The 18,693-nt window shown below is 56.3% G+C and overlaps 1 protein-coding gene across 6 annotated transcripts; it reads left to right on the top strand.

Moving 5' to 3' along the window:
* The first annotated feature begins 141 nt into the window (after positions 1-141).
* Positions 142-17,384, top strand: HAGH (hydroxyacylglutathione hydrolase). 6 transcript variants are annotated; one of them, XM_005590906.4, is made up of 10 exons: positions 142-262; positions 372-467; positions 3,920-4,092; positions 4,588-4,652; positions 6,832-6,949; positions 7,614-7,722; positions 8,781-8,884; positions 9,059-9,160; positions 16,599-16,678; positions 17,058-17,384. In XM_005590906.4, exons 3-10 carry the CDS (start codon positions 3,988-3,990, stop codon positions 17,155-17,157), a joined length of 783 nt encoding a protein of 260 aa, XP_005590963.1. In that variant the 5' UTR covers positions 142-262; positions 372-467; positions 3,920-3,987; the 3' UTR covers positions 17,158-17,384. The 6 variants fall into 6 exon arrangements, with proteins under 6 accessions (XP_005590963.1, XP_045238355.2, XP_073884634.1 ...); XM_045382420.2 differs by lacking the exon at positions 372-467; XM_074028533.1 differs by lacking the exons at positions 16,599-16,678; positions 17,058-17,384 and adding an exon at positions 10,685-10,961.
* The last annotated feature ends 1,309 nt before the right edge of the window (positions 17,385-18,693 follow it).

Below are 18,693 nucleotides of genomic sequence, written 5' to 3'. Positions count from 1 at the left end.
GCCCGTGGCAGTCGGGGCTCGTGGAGGAAACTAGTTGAGCGCGAGCGCGTTGATTGGCTGGCGGACGGTGCGAGGCGGATACTGATTGGCTGAGGGCAGCCCGAGGGGGGCGCTGATTGGCTGAGACGCGTCGACGCCGGTGTTTTGCAGCCCGGAGCCGCCCGGCCGTCCAGCCCGGCTCCGGTCATGGTGCTGGGCCGCGGGCTGCTGGGCCGTCGCAGTCTCGCCGCGTTGGGAGTCGCCTGCGCCCGCCGAGGCCTGGGTGGGTGCGACGGGGCGGTGTGGGTCAGGGGACGCGGGCCTGGCGGGGCGGGCAGCGGGCGGCGCCGGGCCGTCGGTTGGCGGCCGCTGACGCGGTTTCTGTTGCGCAGGTGCCTGAGGCCGCGCTGCCCGGCTCGAGTGGAGGCGGCGCAGGCGCTGAGGCGGGCGCGGAGCGGGCGCGGGGCCGCGGGTGCGGAAAGCGCTAGGTAAGCAGGGCCAGGCCTGCGTCCGCCGCGGCCTCCACGCTCGGGCTGGGCCGGCCGTGCCTCTGACGCCTCCAGGGCATCGCGTCCTGCCCGGGCCGGCGCCGAGGAGAGCCTGGGGCGCGGCTCTGAGGCGCAGCGGGCAGGGCCCCGGGACGCCTGGCCCACCCCGCACCTGCTGCCCGGCTGCAACGACCGCGCTCTCGCGGCGCCGCCTGCGGTGGTGGAGCTGCCCGCCCGGCGCCGGAGCCTCCCTGTCTGGGGACCCGGCGTGTCATTCGCCCGAGGTGGTCGCGAGGCCGGCCAGGCCAGCGCCCCGGGCGGGTGCGCAGCGCAGGGCACTGGGCGGGCGGAGGCGCAGGCAGGGAGGCATCCCTGGCGGTTTCCAGATCTCCCCAAAAGCTGTCAAGGCTCTGCAGGGGGTAAAATGTCCCCATTGGTAAGGAACGGACATGGATTTAGAGGTCCTCAGAATTACAGTTTTAGGGACATTAGGGACATTCATAAGGGCCCAGGCAGAGAGTTCCAGCGGGACTGTGTGCATCGGCAGGGCGTGCCTGCCTCATTCTAAGGGATCCCCCAGCCCCCGTATTTAGTGCCGCCCAGTTCAAGGGAAGCAAGATGCTGTGAAACTTCCTGATTTAAGAAAGAAGTGCAGTGACGCACGCCTGTCATCCCAGCAGTTTGGGAAGCCAAGGCGGGAGGATCCCTTGAGTCCAGGAGTTCCAGACCAGCCTGTCAACATGTTGAGACCTCATCTCTATAAAAACTAAACAAAATCAGCCGGGCGTGGTGACACACAACCGTAGTCTCAGTCACTTTGGTGGCTGAGGTGGGAGGATCGCTTGAGTCCAGGAGGTCGAGGCTGCAGTGACCCGTGATCGCACCACTGCACTGTAGCCTAGGCGACAGAGTGAGACCATATCTCAAAAAAAAAAAAAAAAAAATTTTTTTCTGTGGGCCAAACCAAACATTTCTGGACTTGGCCCAGGCCCCAAGCTGCAGGTCCTTGGCCTGTTTGTACAAAGTATTACAGTTACAAAACAGCGAGCCGGGAACATTTTCCAGGCAGTGTTGGGCTGAGTGATAGGGAAAGGGAATAAGGTTTCTGCTGGTGCTGGCACCAGCTGCGTCTTTCCTCAGAAATAAAGGCACCTCCATGGGTTGTCAGCTTCTTTAGGAGGCTGTGATGGTCCCCATGGGAGGCTGAGCACCAGTTGTGAGGCAGTGCAGTGGCCAATCTTGGCTCACTGCAACCTCTGCCTCCCACGCTCAAGCAAGTCTCCTGCCTCAGCCTCCTGAGTAGCTGGGACTACAGGCACTCGCCAACACGCCCGGCTAATTTTTGTATTTGAGTAGAGATGGGGTTTCACCATGTTGGCCAGGCTGGTCTCTAACTCCTGACCTCAAGTGATTCACCTGCCTCAGCCTCCCAAAGTGCTAGGATGACAGGCATGGCCACTGCACATGGGTAATATTTTTGTTTGTAATGTTCTGCTAGTATCAATGGAGCTCCTTTCCAGGAGGATGCCTTGGCACTCAGGGAATCCTGTCGCAGCCCTTCTGTACCCCACCTGCCGCCCCCAGCACCCACACTGCTTGGTGTGCTCTTTGGGCTGGGGTGGTACTGAGGCTAAGGGGAAGGGGAATATCGCAGGAAGCTGCTCATATAGAAATCTCAGTATATTGTACCTGAGGAGAATGATCTGGAAAATGCCCAGCTGATTGTCAGACGGGTGATAGGATATCCTTGAACAGTGAAACTATAGTTTGGGCAGTTTCTCTGGCTGTGGAAATAAGGTCGGATTCCCCATTTAGATGGGCCCTGGAGACGTGTGTGTCTGTCAGTTGGAGGGTGCTGCCCATTTCTGGATCCCTTTTGGGAGAAGCCCCTGCCCTGGCACCTATCCCAGGATTGCACTGTCCCCTGCCACCTTCTGTGGTTTCTGCCCCCTGTAGAGCGGAACTGAAGGTATTGTCGAGGCCTCCATGTATTTTTAGATTTAGTAGGAGTTTCATTGCTGAAAATACTTTTGCGTTGGTCGACTGGGTGGTAGACGCTTTTGTCCCTTGGCCACCCACTCCTCCCACCTCCTGGGCCCCTGTGGCAGAGTCCTTTGGGTCAGTTGGATGGTGGTTTTGTATCTTCCACAGTTGAATCTGGCGCAGTTGTGGCCGGCTTTCCATCTCAAAGGAACTGCTGATTCTTGTGCACATCTCACATTCGTGCCATTCAAGAGCAAGTATTGGTTTTTTTCTGAGACAGAGTCTCACTCTGTCACCCAGGCTGGATTACAGTGGGGCAAGCTTGGCTCACTGCAACTTCCACCTCCCAGGTTCAAGTGATTCTCCTGCCTCAGCCTGCTGTCAAGTATTGGTTCTTTCTGGCTAGAGGCTGAGAAGGGCTGTAACTGCATGGAATGCAGGCTCGCTTAATCAGTGGTGGCAACACAGCTTGCTGGAGGGCAGATGGCCAGGCTGGGGCACCCCCAGTCTGCGTTCCCTTCTTCATGTTCTGTCCGAGTCCAGGGTGTGAATACCCCAGAACTAGCAGCAGTTTGCCTCACAGTCACAAGCTGGCCATCCTGTCCTTTTAGAGTTCTCAAAAAAGAAAATAGAGATCATAAGTCTGAAACAGTTGATTTCCATGAATGTGAGCATGAGTCAGTTCCTATGTTTTCCTTAGGGATATATGAAGATACTCGTTTTGGTTCTTTTTTTTGTTTGTTTTTCTTTCTTTTTCTTTTTCTTTCTTTTTTTTTTTTTATTAACAGGTTCTTGTCTTGTCACCCAGGCTGGAGTGCAGTGGCACAGTCATAGGTCACTGCAGCTTCAAACTGCCGGGCTTAAGCCTCTGGAGTAGCTGGGACTACAGGCACGCACCACCAGGCCTGGCTAATTTTTAAATTTGTAGAGACAAGGTCTTGCTATGTTGCCCAGGCTGGTTTCAAACTCCTGCCCTCAAGCAGTCCTCCCACCTCAGTCTCTTAAAGCGCTGGGATTCCCGGCAAGAACCACTGTATCAGCCAGGCACGGTGGCTCACGCCTGTAATCCCAACACTTTGGGAGGCCGAGGCAGGCGGATCATGAGGTCAGGAGATCGAGACCATCCTGGCTAACACGGTGAAACCCCCTCTCTGCTAAAAATACAAAAAATTATCCAAGCGTGGTGGCAGCGCCTGTAGTCCCAGCTACTCAGGAGGCTGAGGCAGGAGAATGGCGTGAACCCGAGAGGCACAGCTTGCAGTGAGCCGAGACCGTGCCACCGCACTCCAGCCTGGGTAACAGAGTGAGACTCCGTCTCAAAAAAAAAAAAAAGAAAAAAGAACCACCGTACCTGGCCAGGATATTCCCTTTCAAAGGAACCTAGAAAGGCTGGGAAGCACTGCATTTTGTGCGTCCTGTCGTGGAGGGCCTGGCGTGGGCACCCGCTGAGTTGTGCTCTGTGTCTGCAGGTCCAGCCCTGCTGGGAGTTCTCCACCACACAGATTTGCGGAAGAATCTGACCGTGGACGAGGGCACCATGAAGGTGGAGGTGCTCCCTGCCCTGACCGACAACTACATGTACCTGGTCATCGATGATGAGACCAAGGAGGCTGCCATCGTGGACCCGGTGCAGCCCCAGAAGGTGCGCATGGCTGTGCCCAGCTCTCTCTGCCCTCATCATCCAGCTCGGAGTTCTCACCCCCGATGGGTTTCCTAACCGCAGTGTCCTTGCAATTTTGCCTAAGCTAAATGGAAATTAGTCGCCAGCCACTCTGTTACAGGGCCCCACAAAGCGTGGAGGCAAGAGGCAGTGACAGAAAACGCTGTGCCGTAAAATTCCGGGCACTTGGCTCTTCTTGGAGGCTTTCTGCCCCTGCATGCTACCTCTGGGGGTGGTGCCCTCAGAGCTAGAGGGGCTTGGGGCAGTCGTAGGTAGTTGCAAGAGTCAGGCTGAGCAGGAAGGAGAAGGTGCTTTTCACTGGCTCTGCTGGAGCAGGGCAAGCTGGCAGGGTCAGGACAGGCCATGTCAGCGGCCCCTCCTGGCATGTCCTGGGTTCCGCTGGGCACCCTACTGTGTAGGCCGGCAAGCCAGGCCTGGGAGTGTGATGGGCCTTTGTCCTGCCTGGGGTCACTGCAGGTCGTGGACGCGGCGAGAAAGCATGGGGTGAAACTGACCACAGTGCTCACCACCCACCACCACTGGTAAGTGCTGGCGCCACGGGGGCCTGCGTCTCACCTAGGGGTGCGGGACCCGGCTCACTTCTCGCCCTGGTGGGTTTAGGGACATCGAGGCCTGTCTCCCCCCATGTCTCTGTCTGCTGTGTGAGGATAGGCCCCCAGCAGACTTCTGAGAAAGACCCGGGGCTCACCGTCGCCCCCAAGGGGCGAGTCTGGTGCTGCAGTGACTCTGAGGCCCCGAGGCCTGCAGGGTGAGGGGAGAAGGCTGCAGCCTTACCCTCAGGCCCCACCCCCCTGCTCTCTCCTGGGCCACGCGGGCTTGTGCCCTGGCACGTTGGCCTCAATGTTGGGGAGGAAATGACTTTACAGGTGAGTTTTATTTAAAAAAACAAAAAACAAAAAAACAAGCAGCCGGCCGGGCACAGTGGCTTATGCCTATAATCCCAGCATTTTGGTAGGCTGAGGTGGGTGGGTCACGAGGTCAGGACCAGCCTGGCCAACATGGTGAAACCCAGTCTCTACTGAAAATACAAAAATTACCTGGGCGTGGTGGCAGGAGCCTGTAATCTCAGCTATTCGGGAGGCTGAAGCAGGAGAATCACTTGAACCCTGGAGGTGGAGGTTGCATGAGACGAGACTGTGGCATTGCACTCCAGCCTGGGTGACAGAGCGAGACTCCATCTCAAAAAAACAAAAGACAAGCAGCCATATCTGGAGAGGTTGGGTTTTTTAAAATCCTTGAAAATAGATGAATAAAGCGCTGTGTCTGGGTTCTAGGGCTGGCATTGCCTGCTCAAGGCCCTTGTTCGGCTTTTGGAAATTTTTGAGGCTCTTCAAAGCTAGAAAAAAATGTTTATTTGGCTATTTCTTCTTTTTGCCAAGCAAGCACCTGAGGGCAGCCGGCACCTTTCTCCTGAGCCGGGACCCGTCTGGCACTGCTTTAGGGCCTCTGAACTGTGGCTTCCCCAGCCTCTGTGTCGGGGTGAAATGAAGCCTTTTGTCCTCTTCTTGGTGGTGGGAGCGCTTGGCCAGGGTTTGATGGAAGCGTCACGGTTCACACACAGTCAGACTCAGGCCTGGAGAGTCTCAGGCTCTGTGAGTCGGGCCTCACAAGCCTCTGCGGGGTCATCAGAGGTGTCCATGCAGGGACCTGGGCTCGAGGGGCGGTGCTGGCAGCCTCCCTGGCCCTTGTCCTGTGTGGCTGAGCTGCTTTCTCTCAGCACATTCACCTGCCTGTCGTGTGAGGCCCCTGCTGCCACCATGCCTCCTCCAGGGAACCCTGGTGGTGGCCTGCGTGTGGCTGCCTGACGCATCACAGCTTGTTGCAGCTCCCTGCCTCTCCTGGCCTCGCTGCAGACGTTTCTTTCTAACACTGTGGTGCTTTTTAGTTCCCGGCCCCTCAGACGTTCATGCCGGCATGGGAAGTCCTAAACCAGGCGCTAGCTTCAGCGGGGTGGGGTTTGCTCACTGGTGGTGGGTGGTGATGGGCAGACCGAGGCCTGTGTGCTGTGCCTTCCTGAAGGGTGGGAGGGGCAGAGGGCTGCAGCCACCACTCCACCCTGTTATCTTGGGGCCCAGTGGTGCCAAGGCGGGTGGTTTCTGGTGTGGTCGTTGGAGTTTTCATGGAGGCACGTGAAGGAGTCTGTGATGTCATGTGAGGCCCGGGAAGGGCTCCTGCGACCGCCCCTGTCTGAAATGCAGGTCAGGCAGGTTCCCCTGGGCAAACCCGGGCGCGCAGGAGGCACCTCCACCTGCTGCGCATCAGAAGGCCTGGAGCTGGCCCAGGCTGGCCTCCTCTGCAGACAGACTGCCTCGGGCCAGCTGCTCATCCCAGACGCACCCCAGGTGATTCCCATGCTGAACAGTTTGATCTTCTGCCAGAGTTTCGGGTCACAAACTGGGCAGCACATCAGGATCAGCTGGGAGCTTTCAAAACTAAAAAACCCCACCCCCAGGCGCTCCCCAGACCCACTGCACCAGGACGTGGGGGTGGAACCAGGTGGTGGTTTGTAAAGACGTCCAGGTGATAACCCCAGGCCCCCACGCCCGGAACCCAGGCCACAGGATCATGCAGGTGTCTGTGATTTGCTTCCTCGGCTTCCTTTGTGTGTGCAAAATAAGCGTCCCGTTTGACCAGGGTTTAAAAGCAGCAGGCAGCCCCCTCAGCTCAGCAGGCAGCCCAGGTCTCCCGTTTGACTTCCAGGGACCATGCTGGCGGGAATGAGAAACTGGTCAAGCTGCAGTCGGGACTGAAGGTGTACGGGGGTGACGACCGTATCGGGGCCCTGACGCACAAAATCACCCACCTGTCCACACTGCAGGTAAGGAGTGAGCCCTGGAGGTGCCCCAGCGTGGCCCTGCCAGGAGCAGTGGGGGCCTCCCTGCGTCCTCTCTGCTCCCTAACCCGGTGACCCGGGAGTGCTCCCAGTGGTCCTCTGCGGTAGCATGGACGGTCTTCTCTGTCTAGGCACAAGGACAGGAGTGTGCGAAACACGGCCGTGTGCGGGGCTGTGAAGCAGGGCTCCGAGACCCTGGGGCGTGGGCCACGTGGGCGGGGTCCCGGTTCGAGAGCGCAGCGCACGGGCGGGAGGCCGCTGCGAGGGGGTCTTCAGCCTTTTTGAAGGTGTGAACATTTTTGAAGTAAAGAATTGGGGCAGATGGGGACAGAGGAAAACAAAAGTTCATGTGTGGGAAGGAAAGCCGTCTTTCCTAGCCAGATGCCCTGCATGGATTCGGCCCAGTTTTGAAGGAGAAAACAAGCCCCTTGGTGTTTTACATGCAAGCGCTCTTGTTCCAGGGTGGCCCCGCACTTGGGGGCGCGCCCATGGAGTGAGTCCCCCAGTCCCGTGGCGGGGAGCGCCCGCCTAACCTTCACAGGCATTTCCCTCGGAGCTGAGCAGGCCCCGTAGGGCCCAGGCTGCGCGCCGTGACCCCGGGCGACGCTCTCCAGGGTGTTTGGGAGCACATGCGGTTGCTTGCTTTAAGGTGGGGTCTCTCAACGTCAAGTGCCTGGCGACACCATGCCACACTTCAGGACACATCTGTTACTTCGTGAGCAGGCCCGGCGGCTCGGAGCCCCCTGCTGTGTTCACAGGTGCGTGTTTGGGTGTGGGGGGCGGTGGTTCTTTGTGAAGACCCTGTGTCTCCTGCCAGACAGGCTCACGGGGGCAGCTTCATGGCCTTCTGCACCGCTGTGAGGACCCGGGGTGGGTGCTGGGAGCCTTGTGGTGGGACTGGCTGTTTCCTCCAACGGGTTTGGATCGTGGTCTTGAAGGAAGTTACGCCTGCTGCAAGGGCTGTGCTGGCGGAGACTGCTGGACAGCTGGGGTCCTGGCGGATCCCACAGGAAAGGAGTCAGTTTCTTCTGGCAGGGCGAGAGGTGGCTCAGCCCTGGGGCTGTGTTCTCGATGCCGTAGTGTGGACTTGGGGACCTGTGCCAGTCTAGGGGCCCTGCCTGCCTCCCAGGGTTGTTGCAGACCCGTGGAGGCACCTCTGGAGGTCATATGGCCAGGGGACGGCCCCACTGTAGGCTGGGCCCTTCATGGCTGCGACCTTCAAGGCGGTGTGGAGGCTGCTGGGGGCGGGGGCTGCCTCCCATGCTTGTTACTGTCGTCTGGTCCCGACTGGCCTCACAGTGCGGGGTTTCACCCGGTGACTCGATGTGGGCCTTGCATGACCGGGAGGCATCCTGGTGGCCCAGAGCCACACTCGGGCCGTATCCCCCGCCGTGGGTGAGAGGTGGTTCCGGTCAGCTCAGCCAGGGTGGTGAGACCTTGGTCACGGGGTGGCGCTGGCTGCTGGGGCCAAGGGAAGACGGGAGCCGGGCATGGGCCTGAGAGAGGCTGCTGGGTGTTCGGGGAGAGGGCTGGGTTTGGGAGGGTCTCAGAGCCACAGTTGGTGGGGCTGGGAGGGAGGAGTGACTGGGTTTTGGGTCTGCACGGCCAGTCGCGTGGTTGGCACTGTCAGCTGAGACTTGGAAGGAGGTGTGGGAGCCAGAATGCAGGGTGCTGAGTCTGGGCAGCCGTGGCTGGAGGGCAGCCAGGGTTTGGGGCCTGGGCCTTGCTGGTGAGTGTCACCCTGCTTCTGGCCTCCTCCTGAGTCCCAGCCACCAGCCTCGAGTGGTCCCCACCTTATGGCTGTCCTTGTTTCCAGGTGATACCTTGTTTGTGGCTGGCTGCGGGAAGTTCTATGAAGGGACTGCGGATGAGATGTGTAAAGCTCTGCTGGAGGTCTTGGGCCGGCTGCCCCCAGACACAGTAGGCAGCGCCTCCCTGTGGGCCGGGGTTTGGAGGGCCTCACCCAGGGCGGGCCTGCTCTCCCTTCTGGCACCCACTCACTGGACACCCCCCCGGGAGGGTCCAGGTCCCGTCCCTGAGGACTTCCACGGATGGTAACAGCCTTGTGAGCTCAACTGTCACCTGTTTCCTCAGAGAGTCTATTGTGGCCACGAGTACACCATCAACAACCTCAAGTTTGCGCGCCACGTGGAGCCCGGCAATGCCGCCATCCAGGAGAAGCTGGCCTGGGCCAAGGTGAGTGGGGCCGTCACTGTGCAGTGCTTTCCTGTGGGCTGCTCAGGGCTACTGTGCACGGCGGGGTCGCCAGAGTGGGTAGACAGCCACCCCTCCGAGCCCAGAGAGCAGGCCTGGGACTCAGGCCAGTGTGGCCCAGCTCGCCCTGCATGGCCAACCCAGGGTTCCGTTGAGATCCCTCTGCCTCAGACGCTGCATGTCTAACACGTGCCCGGCCTGTTCCCATATTCTGAGCAGTGGGGTCAGGCTGGCACCACGTGGCTCTGCTGGCTCTCCAGGCTACAGAACGTGGCTCTGTGTCCAAAGGACTCTTATCTCCGTGACGGCCCCGCGTGAGCCTCCACGGCGTAGCCCAGGCCGCTGGGCCAGGACTGCAGGAGCCGGCGGGGCTCTCCAGGGGTGTTTCCCCGATTCGCTGGAAACGCTGTCGGAAGCACACACACCGGGCGTCTCAGGCGTGGCTTCCCTCTGCTGAGTGGAGAGTCGCTGCCTTCAACAGGTTTATTGTTTTAAATAAATCACTTGTTTTTGTTGAGCATCTTTTTCAATGTAGAGTTTTATGTTATTTTATAATATTTATTCATAAAAATTGAAACTCTACCCCGTCTCTACTACAAAATACAAAAAAACTAGCCGGGCGAGGTGGCGGGCGCCTGTAGTCCCAGCTAGTCGGGAGGCTGAGGCAGGAGAATGGCGGGAACCCGGGAGGCGGAGCTTGCAGTGAGCTGAGATCCGGCCACTGCACTCCAGCCTGGGCGACAGAGCGAGACTCCATCTCAAAAAAAAAAAAAAAAAAAAAAAAAGAAATTGAAACTCTAAATCAGAGGAATCATAAATATTCTTTTTTTTTTTTTTTTTTTTTTTTGTGTGACGGAGTCTCCTTCTGTCGCCCAGGCTGGAGTACAGTGGCGTAATCTCGGCTCACTGCAACCTCCACCTCCTGGGTTCAAGAAATTCTCCCTGCTGGCCGGGCGTGGTGGCTCACGCCTGTAATGCCAGCACCTTGGGAGGCCGAGGTGGGTGGATCACAAGGTGAGGAGATCGAGACCATCCTGGCCAACATGGTGAAACCGCGTCTCTACTAAAAATGCAAAAAATTAGCTGGACGTGGTGGCATGTGCCTGTGGTCCCAGCTACTTGGGAGGCTGAGGCAGGAGAATCGCTTGAACCCAGGAGGCAGAGGTGGCAGTGAGCAGAGATCATGCCACTGCACTTCAGACGCGACAGAGCGAGACACTGTCTCAAAAAAAAAAGTCTCCCTGCCTCAGCCTCTTGAGTAGCTGAGATTACGGGGCCGCCAGCATGCCCAGCCAACTTTGCTATTTTTAGTAGAGATGGGGTTTTGCCATGTTGGCCAGGCTGGTGTTGAACTCCTGACTTCAGGTGATCCGCCTGCCTCGGCCTCCCAAAGCTTTGGGATTACAGGCGTGAGCCACTGCGCCTGGCCCGTGTGTCTCTTTGGAGTGGGCAGGTTGCAGTTTGAGGAATGTTGATGTGTTTGCACCTGTGCAATCCCCTCCGCAGTCCAGATGTGGAACTTTACCCCAAAGGCTCCTGTGGCGTCCCCGCCAGCTGTTGCTCTGCTCTGACCTCGGGTCACTTTCTAGAGGTTCCCATGAACAGAAGCACATTGTTCTGTCGTCTCTGTGGCATTCTCGGCCCCGCCGATGTTGGTGAGGGTCAGACATGCTCTTTGCCTCTGAGTAGCCCATCGTGTGGAAATGCTATCATTGTTTTATCCATTCCTCTGTTTCCAGTTTTTTGCTATTTGAATAAAGCTGCTATGAACATTTGTGTACAAGTCTTTTTGTGGATATGTTTTTATTGCTCTTGGGTACCTACCTAAGAGTGGAATTGCTGTGTTGTGTGGTTAAATGTATGAACCGTTTTCCCCAATGGTTGTACCGCTCTGCAGTCCACCACCAGCGTGTGAGTTCCAGGGCTCCACACTGTGCCAGCACTGCATTGGGTCGCTGGTCTCTGTAATTTTTGCATTCTAACTTGCATGTGGTGGTGTCTCACTCCCTTTAAGTTGTATATTTCCCCATGATGAACGGGGTTGACCATCTTTTCATGTGTGTGTTGGCCTTTGGATGCCTTCTTGTTATGTTCAATCTTTTGTCTATTTTAAATATTGGATTCGGCCTGTTGGGTTGCTCTTGTAAGAGTTCCTTATATCATCTGGAAGATACGTATTTAAAAGATGTTTTTCTCTCCCAGCTCATGGCTTGCCTTTTCATTTTCTTAACATTGTCTTTTGGAAAATAGTTTATAGTTTTGGTGAAGTTCAAGTTATTCGTTTCTTTCTTTTCTTTCTTGAGACGGAGTTTCACTCTTGTTGCCTAGGCTGGAGTGCAGTGGTGGGATCTCAGCTCACCACAACATCTACCTCCCGGGTTCAAGTGATTCTCCTGGCTCAGCCTTCTGAGTAGCTGGGATTACAGGCGTGCACCACCATGCCCAGCTAATTTTGTATTTTAATAGAGACAGGGTTTCTCCATGTTGATCAGGCTGGACTCCAACGCCCAACCTCAGGTGATCCGCCCGCCTTGGGCTCCCGAAATGCTTGGGATTACAGGCGTGAGCCACCGCACCAGCCACTCCTTTTTTCTTTTTTTTTTTTTTTTTTTTTTTGAGACGGAGTCTCGCTGTGTCACCCAGGCTGGAGTGCAGTGGCCGGATCTCAGCTCACTGCAAGCTCTGCCTCCTGGGTTTTTACGCCATTCTCCTGCCTCAGCCTCCCGAGTAGCTGGGACTACAGGCGCCCGCCACCTCGCCCGGCTAGTTTTTTGTATTTTTTAGTAGAGACGGGGGTTTCACCGTGTTAGCCAGGATGGTCTCGAACTCCTGACCTCGTGATCCGCCCGTCTCGGCCTCCCAAAGTGCTGGGATTACAGGCTTGAGCCACCGCGCCCGGCCTCTTTTTTTCTTTTATGTTTCTTGTGCCCTAAGAAATCTTTGCGTATCCCTAGCTCACAAAGACTTTCTCCTGTGTTTCTTCCTAGAAGTTTTAAAGTCTTAGCTTTTATATTTACAATTTACAATGTTTCCTTTCAAGATGGTGTTTGTGTGTCGTGCGAGGTGAGGGTAGAGGTTCACTCTCTCGCAGTGTGATCCCGACATGTTTAGCGCCGTCTGTCGAAGGACTGTCCTTTCCTCCCTGGATTGCCTTGGCACCTTTCTAAAGAGAACGGACCCTCTATGCCCGAGTCTGCCTCTGGTCTCTGCTCTGTTTCGTTGGTTTGTATGACTTGCCATGGTGTCCGAGCACAGCATCTTGATGACTCTAGCTCTATGCTGTCTTGACATCAGTAGTGTAAATTCTCCAATGTTCTTTTTCAAAATGGTTTTAGTTGTTTTAAGCCTTTTGCATTTCCGTTTTTAGAATCATCTTGTGAGCTTCTACCAAGCTAGCTAGCTTGGCTTTTGATTGGGACTGTTGTGATAACTGATTTGGAGAGAATTGAGATCTTAACATTGTTTCTGTGAGCTTTCCATTTATTAAGGTCTTTAGCTTTTCTCAGCAGTGTTTTGGAATTTGCGTGTTCAAGATCTTGCATGTGTTATTCAGTGATCGCTAAGCACTTCCAGTCGTGATGATTTGTTGATACTAGTTGGAAACACAGCGGATGCATATTTTAACTTCCTTGGTGTCTTAGTCTGTGTGGTGTTGCTATAAAGGAATACTTGAGGCTGGGTGACTTACGAAAGGAGGTTTAGGTGGCTCATGGCTGTGCAGGCTATAAGCAGCATGGCCTGGGCATCTGCACCTGGCGAGGCCTCAGGCTGCTGCTGCTCATGGCAGAAGGGGAAAGGAGCTGGTGGTGCCAAGCGTGTGGCCAGAGGAAGGAGAGAGTGGGGGGCACAAGGTTCTCTTAAACCACCAGTTCCTGTGGGAACCAACAGCAACAATTCACACTTGGAGCAGGGCAGCCACTCACAGGGGACCCCCATCCAAACACCTCCGTTAGTTGGGGATCAGATTTCAGCATGCATTTGGAGGGACGGACATCCCAGCCCCAGGAGAACCAGGAGAAGGGAGTGGCCAGGCTGGACGGAGGTGTGTTTGACTTTTAAAGAAACTGCCAAACTCCCCTTCCCTGGTGCTTGTGGTGTTTGCTTTCCTGCCAGGACGGTGTGGTCCTCCCAGCACGCAGGCAGTGGAGCCAGCGTTTTGGAAGGAGGTGCTGGAGCCCAGTCCCTGGTGAGACACAGCCTCCTGCCGAGCTGCTCCCATTCTGCAGCCTCTGGTTTTCTTAGCGGTATCTTTTGAGCAAACGTTTTTAATTTTAATGAAGTCTAATAGATTCTTTTATGGGTCATTCTTTTTTGTCTTCCATCTAAGAAATCTTTGCTTCTCCCAAGGTCAAAAAATTTGCTCCTGTATTTTCTTTTTGGAATTAGTATAGTTTTAAAATTTAGATTAGTATGAATTCCCACCCACCAAATGTCTGCTGGATCTGGAATGATATTCTTGCTTTCATTCCTGATTTTGACAATTTGTACCCTTTTTTTTGTTTTTTGGCAGCGTTTTGCTCTTATTGCCCAGGCTGCAGTGCAGGGGCGTGATCTCGGCTCACTGCAACCTCTGCCTCCCAAGTAGCTGGAATTATAGGCATGTGCCACCATGCCTGGGTAATTTTTGTATTTTTAGTAGAGACGGGGTTTCACCATGTTGGCCAGGATGGTCTCAAACTCCTGACCACGTGATCTGCCTGCCTCAGCATCCCAAAGTGCTGGGATTATAGGCATGAGCCGCTGTGCCTAGCCTGTGTGTTTTTTTTTAATTGGTTGGGGAGAGACAGTGTTTTGCTCTGCTGCCCAGGCTGGAGTACAGCGGCACAATCGCGGCTCACTGCAACCTCTGCCTCCCGGGTTCAGGTGATTCTCCTGTCTCAGCCTCCTGTAGCTGGGATTACAGGCCTGTGCCATCATGCCTGGTTAATTTTTGCATTTTTGGTAGAGAGGGGGTTTCACCATGTTGCTTAGGCTGGTCTTGAACTGCTGGGCTCAAGTGATCCTCCTGCCTTGGCCTCCCAAAGTGCTGGGATTACAGGCACGAACCACTGCGCCCGGCCTCATTCTTTTTAATAGGTGTAAAATATACTACTGCGTGGATGTCACCCGTAAATCATTTTACCAATCCCAATAGGAGGGACGTTGAGAGTTTTCAACTCCTTCTGGACCCTGGAGTCCGAACCCACAAGGTGGAGCTCTTATGAGCTGTGCTGCAGGGACTCACCTTATTTTTTATTTATTTTTTGAGGCAGAGTCTCTCTCTGTCACCCAGGCTGGAGTGCAGTGGCACAATCTCGGCTCACTACTGCAGCCTCTGCCTCCCGGGTTCAAGCGATTCTCCTGCCTCAGCCTCCTCAGTAGCTGGGATCACAAGCATGCGCCACCATGTCCAGCTAGGTTTTGTATTTTTAGTAGAGACCGGGTTTCACCATGTTGGCCAGGCTGGTCTCAAACTCCTGACCTCAGGTGATCCACCTGCCTTGACCTCCCAAAGTGCTGGGATTACAGGTCTGAGCCACTGTACCCGGCCTGTCTTATTTGGGAGACGGCGTCTTGCTCTGCTGCTCAGGCTGGAGTATAGTGGTGTGGTCTCGGCTCACTGCAGCCTCCACCTCCTGGGTTCAAGCGATTCTCCTGCCTCAGCCTCTTGAGTAGCTGGGATTACAGGCACCCACCACCACACCCAACTGATTTTTTGTATTTTAGTAGAGATGGGGTTTCACCATGTTGCCCAGGCTGGTCTCGAACTCCTGACCTCAGGTGATCCACCTGCCTCGGCCTCCCAAAGCTTTAGGATTACAGGTGTGAGCCACCGCGCTCATCTGACTGACCTTATTTTTGTCTTTAAATGCTTCATACTTTGTAGGAAAAACAGCGACAACATTAAAACTCGTTTTAATAGGTAACCCAAAAGCTTATGACAATTTGTACTTCCTCTGTTTTTTTTTTTTTTTTTGAGACGGAGTCTCGCTCTGTCGCCCAGGCTGGAGTGCAGTGGCCGGATTTCAGCTCACTGCAAGCTCCACCTCCCGGGTTCACGCCATTCTCCTGCCTCAGCCTCCCGAGTAGCTGGGACTACAGGCGCCTGCCACCTCGCCCGGCTAGTTTTTTTGTATTTTTAGTAGAGACGGGGTTTCACCGTGTTACCCAGGATGGTCTCGATCTCCTGACCTCGTGATCCGCCCGTCTCGGCCTCCCAAAGTGCTGGGATTACAGGCTTGAGCCACCACGCCCGGCCCTGTACTTCCTCTGTTTTAAAGATACCTTTAGAAATGTTAACTTTTCTTCCCTCATAGGAGGTAGAGGAAGATTTTTTGGGATTGAGAATGTTGGTGGGAACACAAGGAATATTATAAAACATTCTCAGATTGTTTTCACCAGAAGGGAGGAACGGATTAGTGAGAAACCATCTCGGCATCTGTCAGACCCCCGCTCGGTGCGCCTCCACCCGCTGAAGGGTCACTCATTGACACCACTGCCCACAGCAGCTGGGGACCCTCGGGGGTGAGGCTGCGGTGGTCTTGAGCCTGTGCGTGGGCGCCGGCAGCTTCTGTCAGAGCTCTGCCCTGAGGCCCTCCTCGTGCGGCTGTGGTAGAAGGGCCAGAGCTGTGTGGAGACCGCTGTTGCTGCCCTGTGTTTTCCTGCTGTTGGCCCCGTGGTTGGGTTTGCATTCTCTTCCCCCGGCCTCCACCCATCTGCCTGGTCAGTGTTGTCAGAAGGGAGAGCATCTCCATCGCGAGTGGAGGTGACCAGCTGCCTGCCTGCGGGGACTCAGGTGACCTCCCCTGCTGCGGGTTCCCGTGTTCCTCCTCCCTGTGCTCGCTGTGAGGGTGCAGCTGTGGTGGTTTCTTTTCTGTGTCTCCTGCATTGTTACCTCCGTAACATGAAATGTAAACCCTGTGAATGAAAAGGAAGCTCTGTCCCTGTGCTCTCCAGGACGGCGCGGGAAGATGGATGTGCGGCTCATCCCGGACATTGGCTTCTCTTCCCTCTTCCACACGCACAGACCCTCTGGCCTTTGCTCACCTTCCTTCTCAGCCTTTGTCAGTCCAGCGGTGTCCTAAGGTTACCAGGTGTTCTGAGCATCTTTTTTGAGACTTGATGTCACCATCACCCAGGCTGGAGGGCAGTAGCACAGTCTTGGCTCACTGTAGCCTCGACCTGTGCTCAAGGGATCCTCCCACCTCAGCCCCCCGAGAAGCTGGGACCACAGGTGCCCGCCACCATGCCTGGCTAGTTTTTTGTATTTTTAGTAGACACGGGGTCTCGCCATGTTGTCCAGGCTGGTCTCAAACTCCAGGGCTCAAGTGATCCATCTGCCTTAGCCTCCCAAAGTGCTGGGATCACAGGCGTGAGCCCCCATGACCGGTCTGCCATCGTTTAAAGTTCCTGTGATTAAAGTGGCGTGTTTCTCTTGCAGGAGAAGTACAGCATCGGGGAGCCCACAGTGCCATCCACCCTGGCAGAGGAGTTCACCTACAACCCCTTCATGAGAGTGAGGTGAGGGCCCAGGGCAGGTGGTGGGCGCAGGCCCCTCCCCTCTGGCAGTCCCACTCCTACACACACAGTGGGGTGCATCTGAGACCCCAGATGGCTGAGGCTGCCCTGGGGAGCTGTAGCAGGTGCAGCCGCAGAGCTCCACCACTCTTCTTGAGCAGGGTCCAGCCTTTCCTGGCGCCTTGGCCAGGGCGTGAGTCCTTCTGGACCCTGGAGTTCAGAACCTGTCGGGGGGAGTGGCTGCTGCCTCGCCGCCCTCTGTGTCTTCCCAGGGCTGGGCTACAGCCAGCACGAGTCACCTTCCTCTGCAGTGGCCCTGGCTGCTGAGGTGGGCGGTGGGCATGGCTCTGCACAGCCTGCAGCCCGGTGCCGGCCTCCGCAGGGAGAAGACGGTGCAGCAGCACGCGCGTGAGACGGACCCAGTGACCACCATGAGGGCCGTGCGCAAGGAGAAGGACGAGTTCAAGATGCCCCGGGACTGAGGCTGCCCTGCACCTTCAGAGCATTTGGTCAAGATGCCCCAGGACTGAGGCCACCCTGCACCTTCAGAGCATTTGAGGATGAGGCTCTTTTAGGTAACTGGCTTTCCTGCTGGTCGCGCAAGAAATTCAGTCTTGATTTAACCTTAATTTCACAGCCCTTGGCTTGTGTTATTGGATGTTCTAATGCATATTTATAAGAGAAGTTTAAAAAGTATTTATTCCCATAACTCACACTTGCAGACTGTTTTCTTCTGGCCTTTAGGCCTCCCCTCATCCCCTCGGGCCTTCTTCCTCTTCTTCCTCCTCCCCCGTGAGCCACTGCAGTCCCCCCACCCATGCTTCAGGTCAGGACCCCGGGGGCGGGGTGCTCTCTCCCTGGGTTTTCTGGCTCTGGAGGAGAGAGGATACCTGGGGTGCCCTGGGTTCTTCCTCCTTCCCTTTGCCACCAGCACCCCACCCCAGAGGAATCGACACCTTTCTGGCTCCCAGGTCACCGTCACAATCCGCGTTGACATGGGATGAGTGGGCTCGGGCCCTTCGAGAGCAGAACCCCATCCCACCGGGGCCATGGGCTCTCCAGCATTGCTGCTGTCCTGGGCTGGGGAAGGCGGCTTGGTGTTTGTGCCTGAAGCAGGCGGGGGCTCCTCACCAAGTTTCCTGCCCATGCTCGGGGGCTCTGGCTCAGCTGGAGTGGCCGCTGTGGCCGTGCCTGTGCTGTCTCCTGTCCCAAGCTCCCAGCATGGGGGTGGCTGGGACTGCAGGAAAGCGTGCCCCAGCTGCCCAGAGCCTCCGCCTCTTGGCAACGTGCCACTGGCACCACGCTCATTCCCATGCCCCATCCCACCCTTGTCCCTTCAAAGGCTGCCCTCACAGGTCTTCCTGGGGAATCCCGAGGGTTGTGATGGCACACTGCCCCGTGTCACCCCGGGACTCCTGTCTGTGGGCGTGAGCCGGTGCCTTTGCTGTGGCTGGGTGCCGATGCGACTGTCAGACCCACGGCTGCGGTCGGCACCTCTGCAGCCCGTGCCTGTCTGATCTGCTCAGGTCCCCCTGGCAGGGAGAGGTGGCCAGATCCCGCGACCTCCAGGCAGTGCCCTGCTCAGCAGCACCCCCAGCCCCATCTCTGCTTGGAAAGCACAAACCGCCCTCTGGGGAAGCAGCCACCTGGGGAGTGCTCGGCCTGTGACCCCAGGAGCGCTGGGTGGGTGGCCACATGTCCTGCCCAGGCTCTGCGTGTGCCTCGCGGCAGAGGGTCTACGAGGGAAGGGCAGGAAGAGGCAACCCTTAGGGCTAATCTGAAACTTAAAAAATGTATGAGGGCTGGGCGCGGTAGCTCATGCCTGTAATCCCAGCACTTTGGGAGGCCGAGGTGGGTGGATCACCTGAGGTCAGGAGATCGAGACCATCCTGGTCAACATGGTGAAACCCCATCTCTACTAAAAATACAAAAAAAAAAACTTAGCCGGGCATGGTGGCGGGCGCCTGTAGTCTCAGCTACTTGGGAGGCTGAGGCAGGAGAACGGCGTGAACCTGGGA

Source organism: Macaca fascicularis, chromosome 20 (assembly GCF_037993035.2).
Source record: "Macaca fascicularis isolate 582-1 chromosome 20, T2T-MFA8v1.1".
Classification (NCBI taxonomy): domain Eukaryota; kingdom Metazoa; phylum Chordata; class Mammalia; order Primates; family Cercopithecidae; genus Macaca; species Macaca fascicularis.
This window is presented reverse-complemented; position numbering and strand designations above follow the sequence as displayed.